Here is a 23038-nt window from a genome sequence, read left to right on the forward strand (position 1 = left end):
AAAGTGTATGTATTCACTAGTATTTAGCACTTTACTCCTGTTTTTGCCAATTCAGAACTTCTCAGCATTCTGTTAACACTGAATGCCAATTCCTTGCTCATGCTCTTTTCTGAAAATGTGTTCTCTTTTATGTACTCATCTATAATTCTGTTACTGTAAACTCAGTCTCTGAGTGCTAAAGAAACCAATCACAACTTCTTTGCTTTGTATAATGGCAAACTCAAAATAGGTAAAAGGTACTGTGGTGTTGGAGAAGACTCTTGAGAGTCCCTTGGACTGCAAGGAGATCCAACCAGTCCATTCTGAAGGAGATCAGCCCTGGGATTTCTTTGGAAGGAATGATGCTAAAGCTGAAACTCTAGTACTTTGGCCACCTCATGCGAAGAGCTGACTCATTGGAAAAGACTCTGATGCTGGGAGGGATTGGGGGCAGGAGGAGAAGGGGATGACAGAGGATGAGATGGCTGGATGGCATCACTGACTCGATGGACATGAGTCTGAGTGAACTCCGGGAGTTGGTGATGGACAGGGAGGCCTGGTGTGCTGCGATTCATGGGGTCATAAAGAGTCGGATATGACTGAGCGACTGATCTGATCTGATCTGATCTGAATCTCACCTGATCAAAATATCAAAAACTGTTCATTTTTACAAACTAGTGTGAGTTCAGAAAATTGGTTCAAGATTGGTGACAAGGGCTACTAACTGCCTATATATAGATAGTTAATGCAGTTCCTGAAAATAACTGATTAGTATAACATTCTTAGTTGGACAGAGTTAAAAATTATTTTCATAGAAATCACATAAGTACAATTCTACTATATAGAAAAAACTTAAAATATTTTAATTAATTATATGAAGAATGAATAAAACAGAAATTTTCTTCCAGTCTGTCATTAGTAAATGGCTTACATTTTTGAAATACATGGTTTTATTTAATCCTAACAAAATATAGGTATTATTAGTGTTCATATATGATGGATGAAGAGGATGATATTCAAAGGTATTTATGAACTATCCCAAGGCCATAGTTATCCAGTAGGAAAGCAAGGACTCACATATAGACTTGTTTTATTCCTAAAGTCTTTACTTTGTTGATGTTGTTGTTTAGTATTTTACAATGTCATGAACTGTACAGGGTCCTGTGTCCATGGGATTCTCCAGGCAAGAATACTGGAGTGAGTTGCCATGCCCTTCTCCAGGGGAACTTCCAACCCAGGGATCAAACCTGCTTCTCCTGCTTTGCAAGTGGATTATTTACCCACTGAGCCACCGGGGAAGCCTCTAAGTCTTTACTGGGAGTCACTGCATTTCTGTTTCCTCCAGAAAGACATTTTTTAGACTTCTGGGGTCTCAAGAGGAGAGAAGAGCAGATAGTTTATTCAGAAAGGCTCAAATAGTTCTTTTCTGTCAGGCTTCATAGTTCAGTGAACTATTACAATAAATGCAGAAAGCTCTGCAGTCAGGGAATGTGTAGTATGGGAAGAACAACAAGGGATGCATGAAAAAGAAAGTAGGTTACAGAATATGTAGGTGTAATAAAAGTTGCCAAGCTCAAAATTCTTCGAGATGTTTCTGTGAGACTAGCTGGTTTCAATTATATGCGTGTTTTCTAAGTTGACTAGCCAACCATCAACAATTAGCAAACACAAACAAAACATAACCTTGGCTGGCCCTTACTGTCAAAAATCAAGTGATGGTGATTTATAATTCCAGGAAGATGGCTACTATCAAATGAATCTGTATATCACTAAGGACCCAAACGCATGTGTGCGTGCTCAGTCGCTTCAGTCGTGTCTGACTCTGTGTATCCCTAAGAACTGTAGCCTGCTAGCCTCCTCTGTCCACGGGATTCTCCAGCCAAGAATATTTAAGTGGGTTAGTATGCCCTCCTCCAGGGTATCTTCCCGACCCAGGGATTTAACCCGTGTCTCTTGCGTCTCCTGCATTGGCAGTCGAGTTCTTTACCACTAGTGCCAGCTGGGAAACCATAATTATCATGAAATTTGGCTTGTTATCATTTTTTAGCATGAGAAATTAACCTCATTATTTTTAAACATTTTGTGTTAAATGGACCATTTTGCAAAATCCATGCCCTGTCTTGTAAACAGTTCAAAAATAGCTCAGCATCTACTTTTTAGCTTGACTTCATTTAAGGAGACTGAAGCCAGACATTACTGTTCACCTCGATCTGTTTATTGGACACCTTTTCTGTTTTCCTTTTGTACAAGCAGGGACAAGAGTCATGTGCATGGGCACAGAATGCCCATCTTACCTTTCTGAACAGTTGGCCATAGAGTTGGAGCTAGGTGTTCTTTGCGCTGTTGGCTTCCCTCTCTGGCATGCTTCCTGAGCAGCTGGAATGAGCCAATGCCTGACCCAGCTTCAGAGACCCATTAACGAAATTTGGAGGGCAATGAGGGGAACTTGGTGCGGAGGATCTAAAGGCAGTGTCATTCTTGACAGTTGATTCCAGCTATAATAACTCAAGAATGCAGTGGGAATAAAACTTGTTAGACCTCTTATACAATTGCAGTTTTATGTGAGGCAGTCTCTCAGTAAAGGAGAGAATTTAATTGGAGATTATGAGGATTGCTCATGGAATCCAACGAAGCACTGAGCAACGATGCAGCAGGAAGAGCAGAGAGACAGTGAGGCTTCATGAGTAACAGGATCCAGGGACTTGAATTCTGCCAGGACTTTCTTGCCATCTCCCGTTTTTGCTTCTCTTTCTGGGTCAGCTCCTTTCTGTCTGTCCCTAGCAGATCAGCTTTTTACTCATGGCAATAGTAAAAAATAGCATCCCAAGTTTTATATGCTAGAGATTTTGCCACTGATGGAGGAGTAGCCTGGTACTTTCTCGGGCCTACATCCTAAGCCATTGGAAGGGATAGTGACGAGTCATTAGACTGAAGTAATTTGATGTCACTGGAAAAGTCCTGGGGGACTTAATGTGCTATAAGATGAATACTGGTCAGTGTGATATTCATAGATGTATATGGGCTTCCCTGGTGGCTCAGCAGTAAAGAATCTGCCTGCAATGCAGGACTTGTGGGTTCAATCCCTGGAAGATCCCCTGGAGAAGGAAATGGCAACCCACTCCAGTATTCTTGCCTGGGAAATCCCATGAACAGAGAAACCTGACAGGCAACAATCCATGGGGTTGCAAAAGCACTGGACACCACTTAGAGACTAAACAACAACAATAGGTATATAAGTACCCTCATGGGACTTCCCTGGTGGCTCAAACGGTAAAGCATCTGTCTACAATGTGGGAGACCCGGGTTCGAGCCCTGGGTTGGGAAGATCCCCTGGAGCAGGAAATGGCAACCCACTCCAGTACTATTGCCTGGAAAATCCCATGGACAGAGGAACCTGGTAGGCTGCAGTCTATGGGGTTGCAAAGAGTCGGACTGACTGAGCGACTTCACTTCACATGCAAGCAAACCTTAATTTTATACACAAATGTTTTTGAAAATTCATTTACAATTTGATAATCTGCAAGTCAAACAATAGATTAGCTGTTCTAAATGATAGAATATAATGGAATGCCAGACACCTTGCCTTGGTCTAGAAGGCTTTTCATGTATAATAAACCCTCTGAAGCCCCCACCTAGAGTAGAATAGGGGCTGTGTCAGAGGTTATGGACAGAACTATCCACACACTTCCATCTCCACTGCAGAATCTTCACAGGAGCTAGAACAAGAGTTTGGGTGGGGTGCAATCTTTATATCTTACCCTAAGAATGTACTAGATATTTGGGCTTCCCATGTGGCACTAGGGGTAAAGAACCTGCTTGCTAATGCAAGAGAAGTGGGTTCAATTCCTGGGTGGGTAAGATCCCCTAGAGAAGGGCATGGCAACCCACTCCAGTATTCTTGGAGAATCCCATGGACAGAGGAGCCTGGTGGGCTATAGTCGATAAGGTCACAAAAACAGTTGGACACGACTGAGCAATTTAGCAGATAGGCATGCATACTTGGCATTTGGAAGATGGGTGGAGGAATGTAGTCTCTTTCCTTCTTCTTTTTTCTTTGCACTGCAGCAAGACGCAAACATAGCCTCTACTGTGCATGCACCCTCACAGGAGACTCCTGGTGGAATTCCCAACCTTTGCCCGCAGAGCACTGTGATGGTAGTGATAGGGTGAAGGGATGGCAAGGACTGTGGAATAAGGCCTGGAACTCAGGGAGAAGGAAGATGGAGCTCTCCCTAAACTTCTACTTTGGTCCATGGCCCCAGGGAACAAAAGCATCTGACTTCTGGTCACCTGTCGTGGGTCATTTTGGCAGACTGATGTATTGCCAGAGCTGCAGTAGCACCAGTGAAAGAATGGTTTATCCCAAGGAAAGGGGCAAAGCTCTGGGTTGAAGAGAACATAATCCGATCTTTATTTTAAAGCTATCACTCTGACTATGCCGTGAAAAATGAGGTCCAGGGAGCAGGATGGAGGGCCCTTAGGAGGCTGCTGCTTCAATGTAGAGAAGGTGATGGCTTGAACTACTGTAGTATCTGTGAGGAGTGAAACATGGAGGGATTCGAGTGAACTCCTTGAGGTATTTCTAGGTCCTTTATTGAATGTGGAGAGGAGTGACAAGGAGTCGATGACAGGTGTTAAGCTTTAATGATCAGTGGGAGGCCTTGCCATCTATGTATATAGTCCAGCAGAATAGCCACCCCCCACCCACCCCCTGCAGCTTCTGTCTTAGTTCCATGCCAGCTCTGAAACAGGGAGCACCCCTTCACCCTTCACATTTGCCTTTAGCCAGAGTAAGGGCTTCCCCGGTGGTGCGAGTGGTAAAGAATCCGCCTGCAATGAAGGTGATTGATGAGACTCAGGTTTGATCCCTGGGTCAGGAAGATCCCCTGGAGGAATAAATGGCAACCCACTCCAGTATTCCTGCCTGAAGAATTCCATGAACAGAGGAGCATGGTGGGCTACAGTCCATGGGATATCAAAGAGTCGGACATGACTGAGCACGCACACACACACACACACACACACAACCAAGGGAAAGCATGCCTTGTTAGTCTAGTATTGATGGTTTGCTTAGAAAGACAGAGGATTAGGGTTACATCACACAGACTCCACAAGCTCTTCCTACTTCTTTCAGCATCTTCTCTTTCTTGAAAGCACAGTGTCCTTTCTGTGCCATTTCTAAGTCTAAATATCTCATGCCGTTTCTGAGAAATGTTTTTAACATTTGATATATAATCTCATTATATGTTTAAATTAGAAAATTTGCTGATTTTTTAAATTCTGATTTTCCATAGGACAGGAGTTTCCACCTTATGTCTAGGGCAGAGTTCAAGAAAAGGATATGATCAATTTTCTGTATGTTGAAAACCTAACTTTAGAAGAAATAATCTAACACAGAATGAGTGAGGTCGCTGTGATTCCTGTTCGAAATTTACCATTTCAGGGAGAATGGCCTTGAAATAGAGCTTGGAACTAAATTATTGCCTCATAAAACAGCATGAGGTTACTGTTATTCCTTAATTTTATATCTTTATTATGAGGTAATACTTCTCTTATTTGATTTGAAGAATGGTCTTGTCTTTTTCTCATGTATTTGTGAATATTAAATGTTAAAGGACTTAGCATAACAACCATTGCTAAATTATGATGTAAAATAATACTGTGTCTGCAATTAGCCCAGGTAGTTTTACTTGGTCCAGTAATATAAAATCACTGGGCTCGTAATATTTTAGTACTTTAGAGTGTTTGGCAAAGAAATAAATTCATGTTACCGTAAAACAGTTAAACTAAGTAACAATCTCAATTTTAAGGAAATATAAAGCAAAGTATTATGTTGTAACATGGAACATTGATGCAAATAACTCCCCAACTGGAACATTAAGTAGATTCTGAAGCAATGGTTAACAGAAAAAGGCTAGTCTTTGCTTTATTCTCTTATGCTTCAACAGTTTTCTGGCTGTCTTAATGTTTAATTTCACTTGAGTTAGCACCAGTGAGTGCCCAGAGATGGTAGTCCTTCTAGAATATTATCAGTTCTTTCCTAGTGATTGATATTCTTAATTTAATTCTTGTGTATCTTTTCTGGAAATACTACGTTTAAACCTTCAGTTCAGTTAAATCGCTCAGTTGTGTTCGACTCTTTGAGACCCCATGAACTGCAGAACGCCAGGCTTCCCTGTCCATCACCAATTCCCAGAGCTTGCTCAAACTCATATCAATCGAGTCTGTGATGCCATCTAACCATGTTATCCTCTGTCATCCCCTTCTCCTCCTGCCTTCAATCTTCTACATTTAAACCTCGATCACATCTTAATATTATTTTAGCATGATCATTGTACATGTGTTTTGGGTTGAGTTGTTTTTCTCAAAAGATAGGTTTAAGTTATAACCACCTTACTTGTGAATGCTACCTTACTTGGAAATAGGGTCTTTGCAGATGTAATCGAGTTAAAATGAGATTTGACCAGATTAGAGTGGGTTCTAGTCCAATAGCTGGTGTACTTGTAAGAATAGGGATATTTGGACAGAGACGCACAAACAGAGGAAGTTCTTTGGAGAGAGAGGCAGGGAGAATATTATGTGATGGCCACACTAAGATGCATCTACTAGCCAGGGGATGCTAAGGATTGCTGGTAAACACCAGAAATTAGGAACAGACAAAGAATGATTCCTTTCTAGAGCCTCCAGAGAGGGCATGAATCTTCCTGTGTGTTAATTTAGGACTTTGTACTGTCAGAACTATGAGAGAATAGATTTCTGTTGTTTAAGCCACCTAATCTTAGTACTTTATAACAGCAACTTTAGGAAACTAAAATGACATACTATGTTATAAATAAATAATAGGCTACATTTGATTATAATAGTCATATTATTATAAGTATTTTATTGTTGCATATGTGTGCTCAGTTGCTCAGTTGTGGCTGACTCTTTGCGACCCTACGGACTGTAGCCTGCCAGGCTCCTCCTCTCTCCATGGAATTTTCCAGGCAAGAATACTGGAGTGGATTGCCATTTCCTTCAGGGGATCTTCCGAACACAGGGATCAAACCCAGGTCTCCTGCATTGGTGGCAGATTCTTTACCATCTGAGCCACCAGGGAAGCTGAAAATTTAATATTGAGATTAGTCCACCAGGTACTGTGTGAGGCAAATAGGAAAATACCTATTTGCCTAATGGTATTTAAAATGGACTATTCTCAATATTAAATTTTTTGAAAAGTTACAATATTCTACCTGAAAAGCATAGCATTTTGCTTAACGTAGCCACATATTTGAGACAGAATTTTCAAAATTAAGTTATATGGCTGTTTACACTTTTTGTTTGCATTGTCAAATACATTATGTATGATTCCATCCACCATTAATTTTGTCATCCATTCAGTTAATATTTGTTAACCACGTAATGTTTGCCAGACACTAAGATAGGTGCTATAGACGACACTGATAAATAGGATAAAGAATACTTGCCTTAAAGAAATTACTCTGGTTTTGAAATTTATTTCCCAGAGAAAGACACAGAGTTCACTTGAAGATAGAGTCTACTACTTGGAAAATTCCCTTTCATTGTTTACTGTGCTTTTAACTGATCTTGTGAAATCATTTTAGCATCATTTGGTTTTACTTACTCTGTCTTCCTGTATTATGGTGGAAAAAAATAAAATATAATTTATTGCAAAGAGGCAATAGAATCAACAATAATCAAAGTATGTGAAGCCAAAGACATAATTCTTTATCAAATTATGTATATTTTTTATGTTTCTTTTTAACCAATACCCAAATACACGCTAAATTTACATTAGTATTAGCATAGCTAAAATTTTGTGTTCCGATTTTTTTTTACTTACTATATAATCAGTACTTTTTGCTTTTCATGTCATTTTTATAATTGTACTTCTGAGCTTTGCATTTATATTAAATTTTTGATCATAATTTGTTTAATCGATGCTCTGCAAAGATGAAGCTACATCTAATTTTTATTACTGTGAATGCCACTGTAGTGAATACCTTGTCACTTTTGGAAGGAAATGGTTTACTCCCTAGGAAAGTTGATACATTGGGTAAAAAAGTTTAAACATATTTTAAAATGCAGTGACAGACCGCTTTCTAAAAATATTAGAAAACTTGGCATTATCAGTGGCAGTTGAATGAGGACACCATTTTCACAGTATCCTTTCTGACACTGGGTATTAATAATATTTAAAATGATTAGTTATTGAAGATATGTATAGGAATCCAAACTGTACACTTGTTGCTTAAGTTTGCATATTTTGGCAACTGTGAAAGTGAATACTTTTTCAAATATTTGTTTATTACTTACATTTTAAATAGTGATTTTTCATATCTTTGCTTAGTCATTTAATAGTTCCTTAAACTTTGCCTCGGAGAAGGCAATGGCACCCCACTCCAGTACTCTTGCCTGGAGAATCCCATGGACGGAGGAGTCTGGTAGGCTACAGTCCATGGGGTCTCGAAGAATCCGACACGACTGAGCGACTTCACTTTGACTTTTCACTTTCATGCACTGGAGAAGGAAATGGCAACCCACTCCAGTATTCTTGCCTGGAGAATCCCAGGGACAGAGGAGCCTGTTGGGCTGCCGTCTATGGGGTCGCACAGAGTTGGACACGATTGACGTGACTTAGCAGTAGCAGTAAACTTTGTCTTAGCAATATTTTTGCTTTTAAAGTCATCTTTATAGTATTTATTGAAGATATTTTTATAATCTGTTGTATCTTTTTATTTTGCGGGCTATTTTTCTCTATTCAGAAATAAAAAGTTTTGGTTTTGTTTTTACATAGCTGAATTTAATGTTTCTTCCCTTGATACTCTGGTACAGTATTTTTGCCATTCATCTTACCCATCTATTAGATGAAAAGGAACATTAGATTCCCCCTTTAAGAGAGTACTTGGCTAATTTGTTATCCAGGTCGGATCAGATCAGATCAGATCAGTCGCTCAGTCGTGTCCGACTCTTTGCGACCCCATGAATCGCAGCACGCCAGGCCTCCCTGTCCATCACCAACTCCCGGAGTTCACTGAGACTCACGTCCATTGAGTCAGCGATGCCATCCAGCCATCTCATCCTCTTCATCCCCTTCTCCTCCTGCCCCCAATCCCTCCCAGCATCAGAGTCTTTTCCAATGAGTCAACTCTTCGCATGAGGTGGCCAAAGTACTGGAGTTTCAGCTTTAGCATCATTCCTTCCAAAGAAATCCCAGGGCTGATCTTCAGAATGGACCGGTTGGATCTCCTTGCAGTCCAAGGGACTCTCAAGAGTCTTCTCCAACACCACAGTTCAAAAGCATCAATTCTTCGGCGCTCAGCCTTCTTCACAGTCCAACTCTCACATCCATACATGACCACAGGAAAAACCATAGCCTTGACTAGATGAACCTTTGTTGGCAAAGTTATGTCTCTGCTTTTGAATATGCTATCTAGGTTGGTCATAACTTTCCTTCCAAGGAATAAGCGTCTTTTAATTTCATGGCTGCAGTCACCATCTGTAGTGATTTTGGAGCCCAGAAAAATAAAGTCTGACACTGTTTCTACTGTTTCCCCATCTATTTCCCATGAAGTGGTGGGACCAGATGCCATGATCTTCATTTTCTGAATGTTGAGCTTTAAGCCAACTTTTTCACTCTCCACTTTCACTTTCATCAAGAGGCTTTTGAGTTCCTCTTCACTTTCTGCCATAAGGGTGGTGTCATCTACATATCTGAGGTTATTGATATTTCTCTCGGCAATCTTGATTCCAGTTTGTGTTTCTTCCAGTCCAGCGTTTCTCATGATGTACTCTGCATATAAGTTAAATAAACAGGGTGACAATATACAGCCTTGACGAACTCCTTTTCCTATTTGGAACTAGTCTGTTGTTCCATGTCCAGTTTTAACTGTTGCTTCCTGACCTGCATTATCCAGGTAGTAGGGAGAAAATAACTGTAAAGAAAATAATCCCTCACAGTTTCTTCCTGCAGGAGAGAGGAAGGGCTCATGATGCTGGCAGATGTAGAATCTTAGCAGTTTAACATCAGTTGGACTAGTGGCCACATTTCCTAAGTTGCACACCTTATCCAAGGCAAGGGTGGGCCAGAGTGGTTGGGCCAAGGATCAGGAGGTCCGCTTGGATGGGAAGAGCAAACCAGAGATCAGCAAGAAGCAGGACAGGAAGGGAGAACCAAATGTGATGTGAGGGTCTGTAAGGAGATGGGGGAGAGTGGGAGAAGAAAGACGAAGGTGCGAGGTGAAAAGGAAAGAGCTGGGCTCTTTCCCATCACCGTTTCTCAGGGCCACCTCCAACACAAAGAATGACATCTTTAAATCTAGAACTCCCTGGCTATCTATCTTCCTAAATTCAGATGTATACTGTAACACCTTTCAGTGTGTTAATATCTACCCTTCCTCATCCCCACCTTAAATGCCCTTTAAAATAGTGCTTTTCTTTAAAAATGACACCTTTCTGGTTTTGGAGTAATTGTAATCAGTTTCTTACTGAGACTGTCACAATACATACATATAAGTTGCCATTCCCATTTTAAGACTTTTAAAAATTTAAAAATTTAAATTAGAGAAAATTTTAGAAAAGAATCTTTGATTTGTGTCTCTGTGTTCGTGTATATGTAAAACAATGTACATTTTAAAATGTCTTATGTTCTAATAAAGAAAGTAACTGGTTTATTAAAGACTGTACTGCAGGGCAGAAAAGAAAAGAAACTAAAACCATGTCTTTCTAGTTGTAGGAGGGAATACTTAAAACCAAGTAAAACCCCTCCAATATGTTGAATGTTCTATAAAGTGAGTTGGGAACATATTGCTTCTGCAGACTGGAATATTTATTTTCCACTTAAATGATATCTTTGAAAACTTTTGATGTCTCTAAATATTCCTTGAAATGTAAGCTTAATAATTTATATCTGTGTTTATGCTTATAATGAACACTTTTTTATAGAGATCTTTTTATAAACTCATATTCTTTTAATTTTATTTTAGAATTAGAATATGAAGGGCTGGAAATGTATCATTACTAATTTAAAGTGCATTTCATAGATTAGTGAGCTTGAGCATTGTTTTGTGGTGATTGACCATTTTTCTGTAGGAGTGCATATGCTTTTCTGTTTAGACTGTAAGAGCTCTTTATTATGTCAAGGACATTAGCTTATTATTAGTTTGATATTTGCAGAGATACTTCTATATTTTCATGTATCTTTTAATTGTGATTAATTTTGGGTATGGGGGGAACTCAAGGGGGTGTTTGGCTTTTTTTGTGTTATATTCCATTGCTTCTATTATAGAAGTCTTCTCTATATGGGAATTTAAAATATATATGCCTGTTTTTCTTAGAGTATATTTAGACTTCGGTTTGCCTGGAAAATTTTTAATGTATTATATCAAGTAAAGATAAATTTTTTTGAGTAGTTTACTGACCAGTTTTCCTTCTTACATATTTCTGTAACACCTTTTTATCATGATAGTCTTATTTTCATTCTTTTTAAAAAATTGTGCATGCATTTTATCACATTATATTTTTTAGAACAGAATTTGATCATCTGGCAATTGAGACAAATTTTCCTGTAGTATGGAGCTGTCGTATTAAAATACACATTATATTTTCTTCAATTTTATATTCTTTAGAAAATGAATGGTTAATGCAGACTTTTGGAGAAGGAAATGGCAACCCACTCCCGTATTATTGCTTGGAGAATCCCATGGACAGAGGAGCTTGGCGGGCTATAGTTCATGGGGTCTGAAAGAGTTGGATACGACTGAGCAACTAACACAAAACACAGACTTTTAACTTTTGATCTGTCAATTGCGTAATAACAGACCTCTCTCAGCAAAATAGCACACTGGGTGTTTACTGCACCCTGGGTCTCTGAAGTTGTCCTCAGATGCTTTTGTTTATCTGCAGGATGCCTAAGTAGCTGTTTACTTATCTCAGTATTACTATGATGTGATTTTCAAGGTCATCATTTCTATCAGATATGGGAACAATATTAAGAAATTTTGTTCTTGAAAAATAATGTCTCTACAGATTATTATCATGTAAATCAAAGTTTTGGTAACTTTACAAATAATTTTAAAAGATAACTTTTTCATTTTTCCACTTTGTTTTCATCATTTTGTTTCAGATAGTCCATTTTTAATTGGAGGAAGCTGCTTCTACTTGGGGGTGGCAGGAGAAGTAAGAAAACCACATGGAAGACTCCCAGGATTTAAATGAGCAATCCGTAAGTCGTAATTCTATCTCAGTTTTACTGAAAAATGTTGTGGTAAGAAGACTCAAAATCATACTGGAAGGGATATATTGTAAAAAGCAAGTTTTAGCTAAACATATTTTTAGTCAAATTTTGAATCTTCTTTCAAGATCATAAAACATACCTTTGGAAATGTATACTGTTTCTGCTTAATGATATCGTATATTGAGGTCTTCCTTGATTGTCTGCTTGTAAAGACAATGATAGAAAGATGAGGGCATTGAAATTGTGCAAAGTGTTTTTTACTGTCTAAACAGTGTTACACACCTCCTTTATTAGGTTTTATTCCAGAGGTACTTGGATGGTGCATGTGGGGTTGAATGTCAGGAGTATGAAAGGTGAAGCATATCACTTGCATGCCTATTGTTCACTTTAAGGGTGGCGACCACAGTCCTGAAGGGATTTTCTTATTTTGCTAAGGTCTTTATAGGGCTTCTTTGTGGCTCAGCCAATAAAGAATCTACCTGCAATGCGGGAGACCCAGATTCGATCCCTGGGTTGGGAAGATCCCCTGGAGAAGGGAAAGGCTGCCCACTCCAGTATTCTGACCTGGAGAATTCCATGGACTGTATAGTCCATGGAGTTGCAAAGAGTCGGACACAACTGAGCGACTTTCACTTTGCCCAGGGAGGAATGCACGAGATTGGTGGCAACCATTCTAAAATTCAGATTTCTCAATGGGAAAGGACTTATATAGCCTTTCCTCCTAATTTATTAGTAGTGTCTTTGTGATACTAGTCCTTGAGTGTGTGCAATGGGAGTCAGTGGAAGGTTCTCCTTTCACTCCCCACTCCCACAGTACCATCAGTTGCATCCCAGATGTTCTGCCCACAATTGGTGATGTCACAAATGAGGAGATGTATACTTACCATGTGTGCATTATTTGCTTGTATGATCATGACTAGATCTTAGAATCTTATGTTCTCATCAGGCAACAAAGGACAATATATTTGTTATAATAATATGCTTCTGGAAATGATTTCTGAAATGAGTTCAATTTTAAAATTCAGAGTAATGTGCTTTCTGATGTATATATGTTGTTCCAAGTTAGTTTGCTTTCTGTTAGTGATTGATTTAAATGACATGATAATTGAGGTTTTAATTTATAGATAGATATGACCATTGTCTAATGTCTTTATATATTATTATGTAATTTCACTGGTATCATTGCAGGAAAAAATGTAACAAAAAATTACAAAGACCATTAAAAAATTCGTCAAATAGTAGAGGTTATTCCTCAAAAATGCCTGAGTTTTTACAAAAGTAGACCAAAGGCAATTGGGAAGCAGGGGCTTCAGAGTAGTTTTTTAAAATGCTGGTTATTGAACTTAAATATTAGTAGCATGGGCTCTAGTGAAATGGATGATAGTATGATGATATGTCACCTATGCCATTCACTGCCTGTCTTTTGATCGCAGTGGCATCTGAGGTCTGAAAGTGTGACCATGTACCTGAGTGAATGATGATGTCATCTTAGAGGCAGTGCTTTGTGAGAAGGCTACTGTATATCTGTACTTTGTTCCGACACACTGGGCATTACTTAAAAGTTTGTGTCCATCTGTATAAGAATGTGTGTGTGTGCATGCATGTGTGCACGTGTGAGCTAGATTGACCTACCGTCCCTGTTTTCCAGGGACCCAGGAGTTTCCTGTGACTTGGAACTTTCAAAGCTAAAGTTGGTAGAGTCCGTGCAAACCAGGGTGATCCAGTTAATTACCATAGGATGTGTATATTTATACTTAAGAACAAATTTTTGATTCAGCATGGTTAGATGAAGCTAAAGACAATATAGTCTTAGGTTTAACATTAGAGTGAGGTTATTACACAAGATGCTTCATATCACTTTTTACAAAATGAAACCCAACCCCTGTAAATCATATAGGGTTTACTCCTAGTGATATTTTAATGATGTGGAATTTGGTTTTTTTTTTTTTTTAATTAAGTTCTCAGTGTTGTTCATGTTCAGCCAGGTTTGAGAATCAGAAATCTTGAGTGACTGACCTTCTGGTCTTTCAGCTCAAACCCAGCTGCTGAATTGGTGGTAGGAATGGGAGAGATTTCGAGAGAAGGAAAGATTGCTCTCATTCTTTCTTTTTCTCCCTCCCCAGTACTAAACTCTTCCCCTGCGGATGATCAGATCAGAGTCAGAATGGAAGCCTCTGTTCTTTGGTCATCAGGAGTGGGTTCATCTCTTTTAACCCACAGGAAATGTGAAGTTTTTGTCAAGGGTTCATGGCTTGATGGCTTTAATTTTGTAAACATCATAAATCCTTCTCCTTCAGCATCCTTAGACTTAGCAGAACATACAGGCCAATCTGTTCATCTTGTGCATGTGTAAAGGGATGCTTGGGACTATTAAGTCCCAAGTCAGAGTTGGGACTTCACAATAGTCTTCTGACTCCAAGTCCAAAGCTTTCCCCATTACATCCACATGCCTTAAATACATTTGAATTTTCTTGTTTGAACTTTCATTACCATAGAATAAACTCCCATTTGGGTGAAATGATTCCTATTTGAATGAAATCTTTAAATGACTTTAAATTTTGCAGAGTATATTGATTAATGTCTCAAAACTTTTTGAAAAAATGTTTGGCATTTATTAAGATAAGGACAAATAGGCTGAAATTTTTTAAAAGTTCATAATAAAATGAAAGAGAAAGTTCATAATAAAATGAAAGAGAATTTACTTATATCATACCTATTTTACTTCAAAAAAAGTTTTTTCTCTAGGTGTAGATGTAGCAAGAGGTGTCATTTATTGCACACCTTATGCTCATCTATCATTTTCTGTATACTAACTTCAGTCCTTACCATATCCTTGCTTCGTGTTTGTTAGGGTCATCATTTTACAGATAAGAAAACTGGCTTAGAGAATATTAAGGTCAACCAGCTTTTAAGTAGCAGAGATTAGAACCGAACCTATTTTTCAGTTCAGTCTCTCAGTTGTGTCCAACTCTTTGTGACCCCATGGACTTCAGAACACCAGGCTTCCCTGTCCATCACCAACTCCCGGAGCTTACTCAAACTCATGCATGTCCATCGAGTTGGTGATGCCCTCCAACCATCTCATCCTCTGTCATCCCCTTGTCCTCCCACCTTCAATCTTCCCTAGCATCAGGGTCTTTTCCAATGAGTCATTTCTTCACATCAAGTGGCCAAAGTACTGGAGTTTCAGCTATTTTTATCCGGCCCTAAAATCAGTTGGTTTTTAATAAGTATGTATGTTCATTCTTGCACATTCAGCTGCCTTCCAGGAGACATAGCTGCCTTGGAGCACAAGGGTCTGTACACTCTGCAGATAAAAACTGAGCTGAACCCATCAGCTTTCCTCTCCCAGTTTTTCCCTCTTTCTCCTCTCTTCCGTCTCAGTGGGTGGCATCATCAGCTACTGAGTAAGTTCATTCAGAAAACTGGAAGTCATCCTTTTCTCCTTCATCCCCATTTCAAAATCATATCCATTCTTAATTTTTAGTATCTCTCAAAGTTGTTCTTTTGGTTCCAAATCCTTATTTTTGATCTTTACTTTTATCTCCTGTAGTTTTCTGCTCTAAGTTTTTTCTATAGTGGTCTTCCTAATTTACATATCTAAAGTGAAATTTGCTCAGTCCAGTCATCCTCAGTCCAACTCTTTGTGACCCCATGGACTATACAGTCCATAGAATTCTCCAGGCCACAATACTAGAGTGGGTAGCCTTTCCCTTCTCTAGGGGATTTTCCCAACCCAGGGGTTGAACCCAGGTCTCCTGCATTGCAGGCAGATTCTTTACCAGCTGAGCCACAAGGGAAACCCAAGAATACTGGAGTGGGTGCCTATCCCTTCTCCAGCAGATCTTCCAGACCCAGGGATTGAACAGGGGTCTCCTACATTGCAGGTAGATTCTTTACCAACTGATCTATCAGGGAAGCCCTTTATATATCTAATCCCATCCTTATTCTACTTAATAACCTTCACAGGCTCTTTCTTGCCTTCAAGAGAAAAATCCAAAGTGTGTAGTAAAGCACTCAGACTTCATTGCTTGCCTTTATCTATAGTTTTAGTTTTGGCTTCTCTCGGTTCCCTGAATCTCGCAGGCTCTCTGTGGTTTCTATGTCTTTGCTAGTACTCTAACTTCTTCCCTCACTGGAGAACATGTAAGTCTTGACTACTCGCTCTGGGTTTCACTCCCTCGAGTAAGGCTCTCGGGTTTCCTCCTCCTTCCCCAGGCAGTCAGCTGCACTGGGTCAGGGGCCCCCGCGCTGTGCTGCTGTACCCTTTGGCATTTACCTCTCTACCCCAGGACTTACCCCACAGAGCTGAAATCTTATCTGTTTATTTGCCTCCCTACTAGATTATAAACTACTTAAGAGTAATAATGGGTCTTGACCATCTTGTATCCTTCCTTCTTAGCACAATTCTTACTGACATTCAATAAATGTTTTCTTCAAAGCTCTTATATTCTGTTAGTAAGGTATGTTAGTGAATAGCCTGACAAATTTTAGAAAGCCAAGATATTATTCTCAGAATGGATTACTGACTCATGAATTCATATATCACTTATTTAAAACAGTTGACAGCACGTGATGAAAACAAATTTTGGTCCTTATTTTTTTTTGCACTTATCTGGATTACTTTTTGCAGTCTGGTTTAGAGGATCTAGGAAATTTTAAGAGGTAAACAAAGTAAAATTTAACTTTCATATTTGAAGTTCTTTATTAGAACTTTATAATTACTTAGAAGCAGTTTGTTATATCCAGTTATAGCTCACTACAGTTTTTAATGACATGTTGCTCTTGTTAGTAGAAATAAACATGAATATAGATTATGCAGAGCAGTATTTATACTAACAATCAGAAATACCTTTGATACTCTAAAATATATTATATTCTTTGTATTCAAATAATGACTAATCAGTATTTATGTTTTTATAGCTCCTAGAGTATCCTTACACATTGACAAATTTTAGTCTCTTTTAAAGATTTCCACAGATTTTTTCTAGTCTGACTTATTCATATCAAAGTGAGAGGGCACTTGGCCTAAATTTACCATCAAGCTAGAAGGTTTTAAAAAATATTGTTTATAAGTTCAAGTACTACATGTTACATAGTAAAATGTTAGTGTTTACTAAATAAAATGAGGTAAAATGAATTACAGTTTATGATGCAATTGCATTCCCTAATATTAAACATTAAGGGCCTGAATTTTCCTACATTATTACTAGATCAGTTAACTTACATTACTGATGACATATTTCAATTAGTGAAGTCTAAATTAAGTCACATCCCTTGGATCCATATTTTACATCATGTGTTTCAAAAGTATTTTTAGAAGTTCATATATATATATATATATATGTAGACATTACTAGTGTTTATTTTCTTGTATCAAATCTGCTAATTTAATAATGCATATTAAAATTCCAGAGTTAGCTTAATAAACTAACCTCTTTTCTTTCTGTTTTTCACCCCTGGACTACCAAATGACTTTAGAATTATTCCTCAGTTCTTTGTTCTTAGAGATTCTACAATATCATTTTTGCCTGTAGCCACTAGATCATCTTTAAAACCTGGACTGCTCTCTGAGCTATTTGGATAGGTTTTTAACTGTTGTATGGAATTGAATATACCAACAAACTCTCCACCTAGATATAGAGCTTCAGAATCAACAACTTCTATCAGTGTTTCAACTCTATGCAAGAAAAGAATTATTTTTATTAGTTTCAGTTTAAAATCAATTTTTCATTTTTGATAGTGTAGCATTATCAATATCTAGAAATCCTATTAGTCTTCTATTGTTTTTTATCTTGGATAGTCTAATCAATTTAAGCATCATGCACACAGTGTATTTTATTCAGTTATAGCCAAGATCAGCTTATTCGTTTTGGGGCTACAAATCTGTTTGGAAGAACTTGGCCTTTTAATTAGTCAAAAGAACCATATTTATAATATGTAATTTTTATAGCATCGAACTGGACAATGTACTTCAGAATTCAACAGAATTCTGCTTAAAGTTGAGTCAGTTTCAGAATTGATGTAGCTCCCAGTTATCAATTATAGCTTTACTTTGCAATTAGATAATAGAGTACCTAAATGGTGAAATTACCAGGTAGTGTCTTTAAGACATCAGATGTACTGAAGCATCTGAAAACCATTTACATTGATGAAAGCAGGTAAGACAATGTGTGCAGCAGCATGGGTTCTGGAATAAGAGCTGGCAAGCTCACACTCCATCATCACAGCTTTCTGGCTGTCACAACCTTGTCACAATGCAACTTGATTTCAAATTACTTCAGTCCAGTTCAGCTCAGTTGCTCAGTCGTGTCCAACTCTTTGCGACCCCATGAATCACAGCATGCCAGGCCTCCCTGTCCATCACCAGCTCCCAGAGTTTACGCAAACTCACGTCCATCGAGTCGGTGATGCCATCCAGCCATCCCATCCTCTATCATCCCCTTCTCCTCCTGCCCCCAATCCCTCCCAGCATCAGGGTCTTTTCCAATGAGTGGCCCTCCAATACTTTGGCCACTTCATGCAAAGAGTTGACTCAAATTACTTAACCAAAAGGAAAAGATTTTTAAAATATGGAGGGAAATGTAAGTTATTCCACTATGATTACAAGTCAGCCACACAATTGTCATGGCTAAATCTTTAAAACATGGATAAGCAGAATGTATTAAAATTGGTAATAATTCAACAGATTCAATTAAACCAATAATTACTGTTTACTCTCTGTCAGGAATTTTGCTAAAGTTGAAATGATGAGTATATTACAATTTCTGTCCTGCCCGAGTTTTAGCTTAATATATGGTTGTAAGTTGTTAAGTTCTAAAGTTACCAGTAGTTTAAAATGAGATTTGGGCAATGGCTACTAATTTACTCAATGAATATTTGTGAGGAGCTGCTATATTTGAAGCATGGTTTTAAATGTTGGAGATACTTGGTGGACAAAATAGACAACTATGATTCTCATGGAGTTTATTATACTTTAGCAGGGAGAGATGAACAGGAAAACGATATTAGATACTAGAAAGTAATAGTGCATGCAGCAAAACCAAATAAAGCAGGGAGAGGGACAGGACATTCTGGAGCTAAGGTGTGTGGATGGGGCAAAGTGTGGGCTTTGAAGAGTAGTCAGGGGGCTTCCTAAAGGAAATCAGTCCTGAATATTCACTGAAAGGACTGATGCTGAAGCTCCAATAGTTTGGCCACCTGATGTGAATAACTAACTCGGAAAAGCCCATGATACTGGGAAAGATTGAAGGCAGGAGGAGAAGGGGATGACAGAGGATGATATGGTTGATTGGCATCACTGACTTGATGGACATGAGTTTGGGCAAGCTCCAGGAGTTGGTGAAGGACAGGGAGGCTTGGCGTGCTGCAGTCCATGGGGTCGCAAAGAGTTGGACACAAGTGAGCAGCTGAACTGAACTGAGGCTGTCACTGAGAAGATGGCATTGTGCAAAGACTTGAAGGAGCCACCTGGGCATCTGGGGAAAGTGAGTTTTTGTTAGCAGGAATAGTAACTATGAAAAAAGTGAGATGGCACCGTGCCTGATATAGTTAAGGAATAGAAAGGAGGCCAGTGTTGGTGCCAGTAGTGGGATAGTCAAGGGGGAAGATAAGGAAGTGATCATGATGGGAGCGTGCAGGTAAGGAGACAGATTGTGTAGACGTGTTGTACAGACTGTGTGGGCCATTGTAAGAGCTTGAGCTTTTCTCTGAGTTACACGGGAAACAATTTGAGGGTGAGCTTAGGGATGTCATGATGGGACTTAAGTTTTTAAAAGATCAAAATGTCTGCTGTGTTGAAAATGGTCTCTTTGAGGTCAAGAGTAGAAACAGGGCTGTTCTAAACATTCAGATGTGAAATGGACAAGATAACAGTAGAAGTAGTGAGACATGGTTGAAATCGGGATATGGTTTGAACCTAGAGCTGAGAGGACTTGCTGACAGGTTGGATGTGGATTATGAGGGAAAGACCTTGACTTCCAGGTCTTTGTCCTGAGCAGTGGGAGGGATGGGGTTTGGCATTTACTGAGATGGAATGAGTTAGAAAGAATAGGTTGAGGCTGGAGATCAGGAGTTCAGTTTTAGACCCTGCAACAGAGTCATTGCTATGCTTTCACCAATTCTGTTTCATACTTTTTTCTGGTGCATCTGGGACTATCCTTCTTGGACTCCTTACCCTTAGACAGGGTGGTATAGCTAATTTAAGGGAAGTGATGTGCGTGTTATTTCCAGACTGAGGCAGTGAGAAACCTGTGCCTGATTCTGTAGTTTCTATGTTTGCCTAGTGTTTGGAAAATGAGGAGGAGGTGACAGGTAAAAATGGCTGGGCTCCAAGATGGAGGAAGATTGAATTGTGGAGTCCCTGCATGAGGGACAGCTTTCCAGGAAAGTATTAAAGCAACTGGATTAAAAGGGACATAATACATTTTACCTATTATTTGAAAAATGAGTGGGGAGTCAGTTGTAACCATTTGGAACCTGGGAGAGAAGGTTGAACTTGAAATATAAATTTGGGAGGCTTCAGGGTATTGATGATGTTTAAAGAACTGTTATTGGTTGATATCACCAAGAGATTAAATCTAGATAGAGATAAATTGAAAGGACTGAACTCTAGGGCATTCACGTTTACAAATGACAGTTTACATAAGATAGCAGCTTGATCCTAACACAAGCATAACCATAACACCTGTAAGCACTGACTTATGCCACAGTTAGTATATGTTACCAAAGCCAGTGAATTCTCTTATTTCAAGTTTCCCAATGATCAAATATTATATCTGGGTTACTGGAAGCTAGCTTATAGCCAAATAGGTATTCAGACATCATTCACTTCTTTATTTTCTATCAAAGTTGATCTGAACAACAAGCTGAACAACTCATGAGTCATGTCCGACTCATTGTGCCCCCATGGACTGCAGCACGCCAGGCTTCCCTGTCCTTCATTATCTCCTGGAATTTACTCAAACTTATGTCCATGGAGTTGGAATTGCCATCCAATCATCTAGTCCTCTGTTGCCCTCTTCTCCTCCTGCCATCAATCTTTCCCAGTATCAGGGTGTTTTCCAATGAGTCAGGCTTTGCATCGGGTGGCCAAAGTGTTGGAGCTTCAGCTTCAGCGCTAATCCTTCCAGTATTCCCAACCCAGAATATTCTGGGTTGATTTCCCAAAGATTGGTTTGATCGCTTTGCTCTCCAAGGGACTCCCAAGAATCTTCTCCAGCACCACATTTCTAAAGCATCAGCCCTCTTTATGGTCCATACAAGACCACTGGGAAAACCATAACTTTGACCATACAGACTTGCCTTTTAATACACTCTAAGTTGTCATAACCAGTCCATTCTAAAGGAGATCGGTCCTGGGTGTTCTTTGGAAGGAATGATGCTAAAGCTGAAACTCTGGTACTTTGGCCACATCATGCAAAGAGTTGACTCATTGGAAAAGACTCTGATGCTGGGAGGGATTGGGGGCAGGAGGAGAAGGGGACGACAGAGGATGAGATGGCTGGATGGCATCTCCGACTCCATGGAGGTGAGTTTGAGTGAACGCCGGGAATTGGTGATGGACAGGGAGGCCTGGCATGCTGCAGTTCATGGGGTTGCAAAGAGTTGGACGTGACTGAGCGACTGAACTGAACTGAACTGAAGTTGTCATAGCTTTTCTTCCAAGGAGCAAGTGTCATTTAATTTCATGGGTACAGTCACTGTCTGCAGTGATTCTGGAGCCAAGAAAATAAATTCTATCACTGTTTCTACTTTTTCCCCATCTATTTGCCATGAAGTGATGACTGGATGCCATGATTCAATTTTTGAATGTTGAGTTTTAAGCCAGCTTTTTCACTCTCTACTTTCATCCTCATCAAGAGGCTCTTTAGTTCTTCTTTACTTTCTGCCATTAGAGTGGTATCATCTGCATATCTGAGATTGTTGATATTTTTCCCAGCAGTGTTGATTCCAGCTTGTGCTTCATCCAGCTGGGCATTTCACATGATGTACTCTGCATATAAGTTAAATAAGCAGGGTAACAATATACAGCCTTGATAAATCCCTTCCTTCCTTCCCCAATTTGGAACCAGCCCATGTTCCACGTCCTGTTCTAACTGTTGCTTCTTGATCTGCATACAGGTTTCTCAGGAAGTAGGTAAGGCGGTCTGGTATTCCCATCTCTTGAAGAATTTTCCACAGTTTGTTGTGATCCATACAGTCAAAGGCTTTAGCACAGTCAGTGAAGCAGAAGTAGATTTTTTTTTTTTGGAATTCCTTTGCTTTTTCTGTTATCCAGCGGATGTTGGCAATTTAATCTCTGGCTCTTCTGCGTTTTCTAAATCCAACTGGTGCATCTGAAAGTTCTCAGTTCACGTTCTGCTGAAGCCTAGCTCGAAGGATTTTGAGCATTACCTTGCTCACATGTGAAATGAATGCAATTGTACAATAGTTTGAACGTTCTTTGGCATTACCTTTTTTTGGAATTGAAATGAAAACTGACCTTTTCTGTCAAAGTTACAAAGTTAGAAGAAAGTACTCAACAAGTAGTATTTTCTTATTGCTATGTTTGTAGATACAATGTTTCTAGGATCCCAGGTTAGTAAAGGATTGAACTACATCAGGGATACTCACCTTCAGCATTGTTGAATGTCTAACCTATTTAGACAGGATAATTCTTTGTAGTAGGGGGAGTGTCCTGCGCATTGGGTGATGTTTAGAAGCATTTCTGGTATCCACCCACTAGATGTCAGTAGCACCTTCTTCCCTCCCCTACTTCTTCTCTTTAGTCAGTCAAAAATGTCCCTAGATATGGACAGATGTTTTCTGGGGGCAGCCAAGAAT

The 23038-nt window shown here is 39.2% G+C and overlaps 1 protein-coding gene across 44 annotated transcripts in view; it reads left to right on the top strand.

The window, feature by feature from the left end:
* The window catches only part of EYA4 (EYA transcriptional coactivator and phosphatase 4), a 365804-nt gene that overhangs the window by 66723 nt on the left and 276043 nt on the right, over positions 1-23038 (top strand). For all 44 annotated transcript variants that reach the window (XM_086317936.1, XM_086317917.1, XM_086317942.1 and 41 more), the window contains one exon: positions 12104-12202. In XM_086317936.1, coding sequence (XP_086174062.1) covers positions 12170-12202 — 33 coding nt within the window. In that variant the 5' untranslated portion in view covers positions 12104-12169. The remainder of the gene's footprint in view (positions 1-12103; positions 12203-23038) is intronic.

Source organism: Bos grunniens, chromosome 9 (genome assembly GCF_055505025.1).
Source record: "Bos grunniens cultivar Pamir isolate PY7600 chromosome 9, Bosgru_T2T1.0, whole genome shotgun sequence".
Lineage (NCBI taxonomy): Eukaryota > Metazoa > Chordata > Mammalia > Artiodactyla > Bovidae > Bos > Bos grunniens.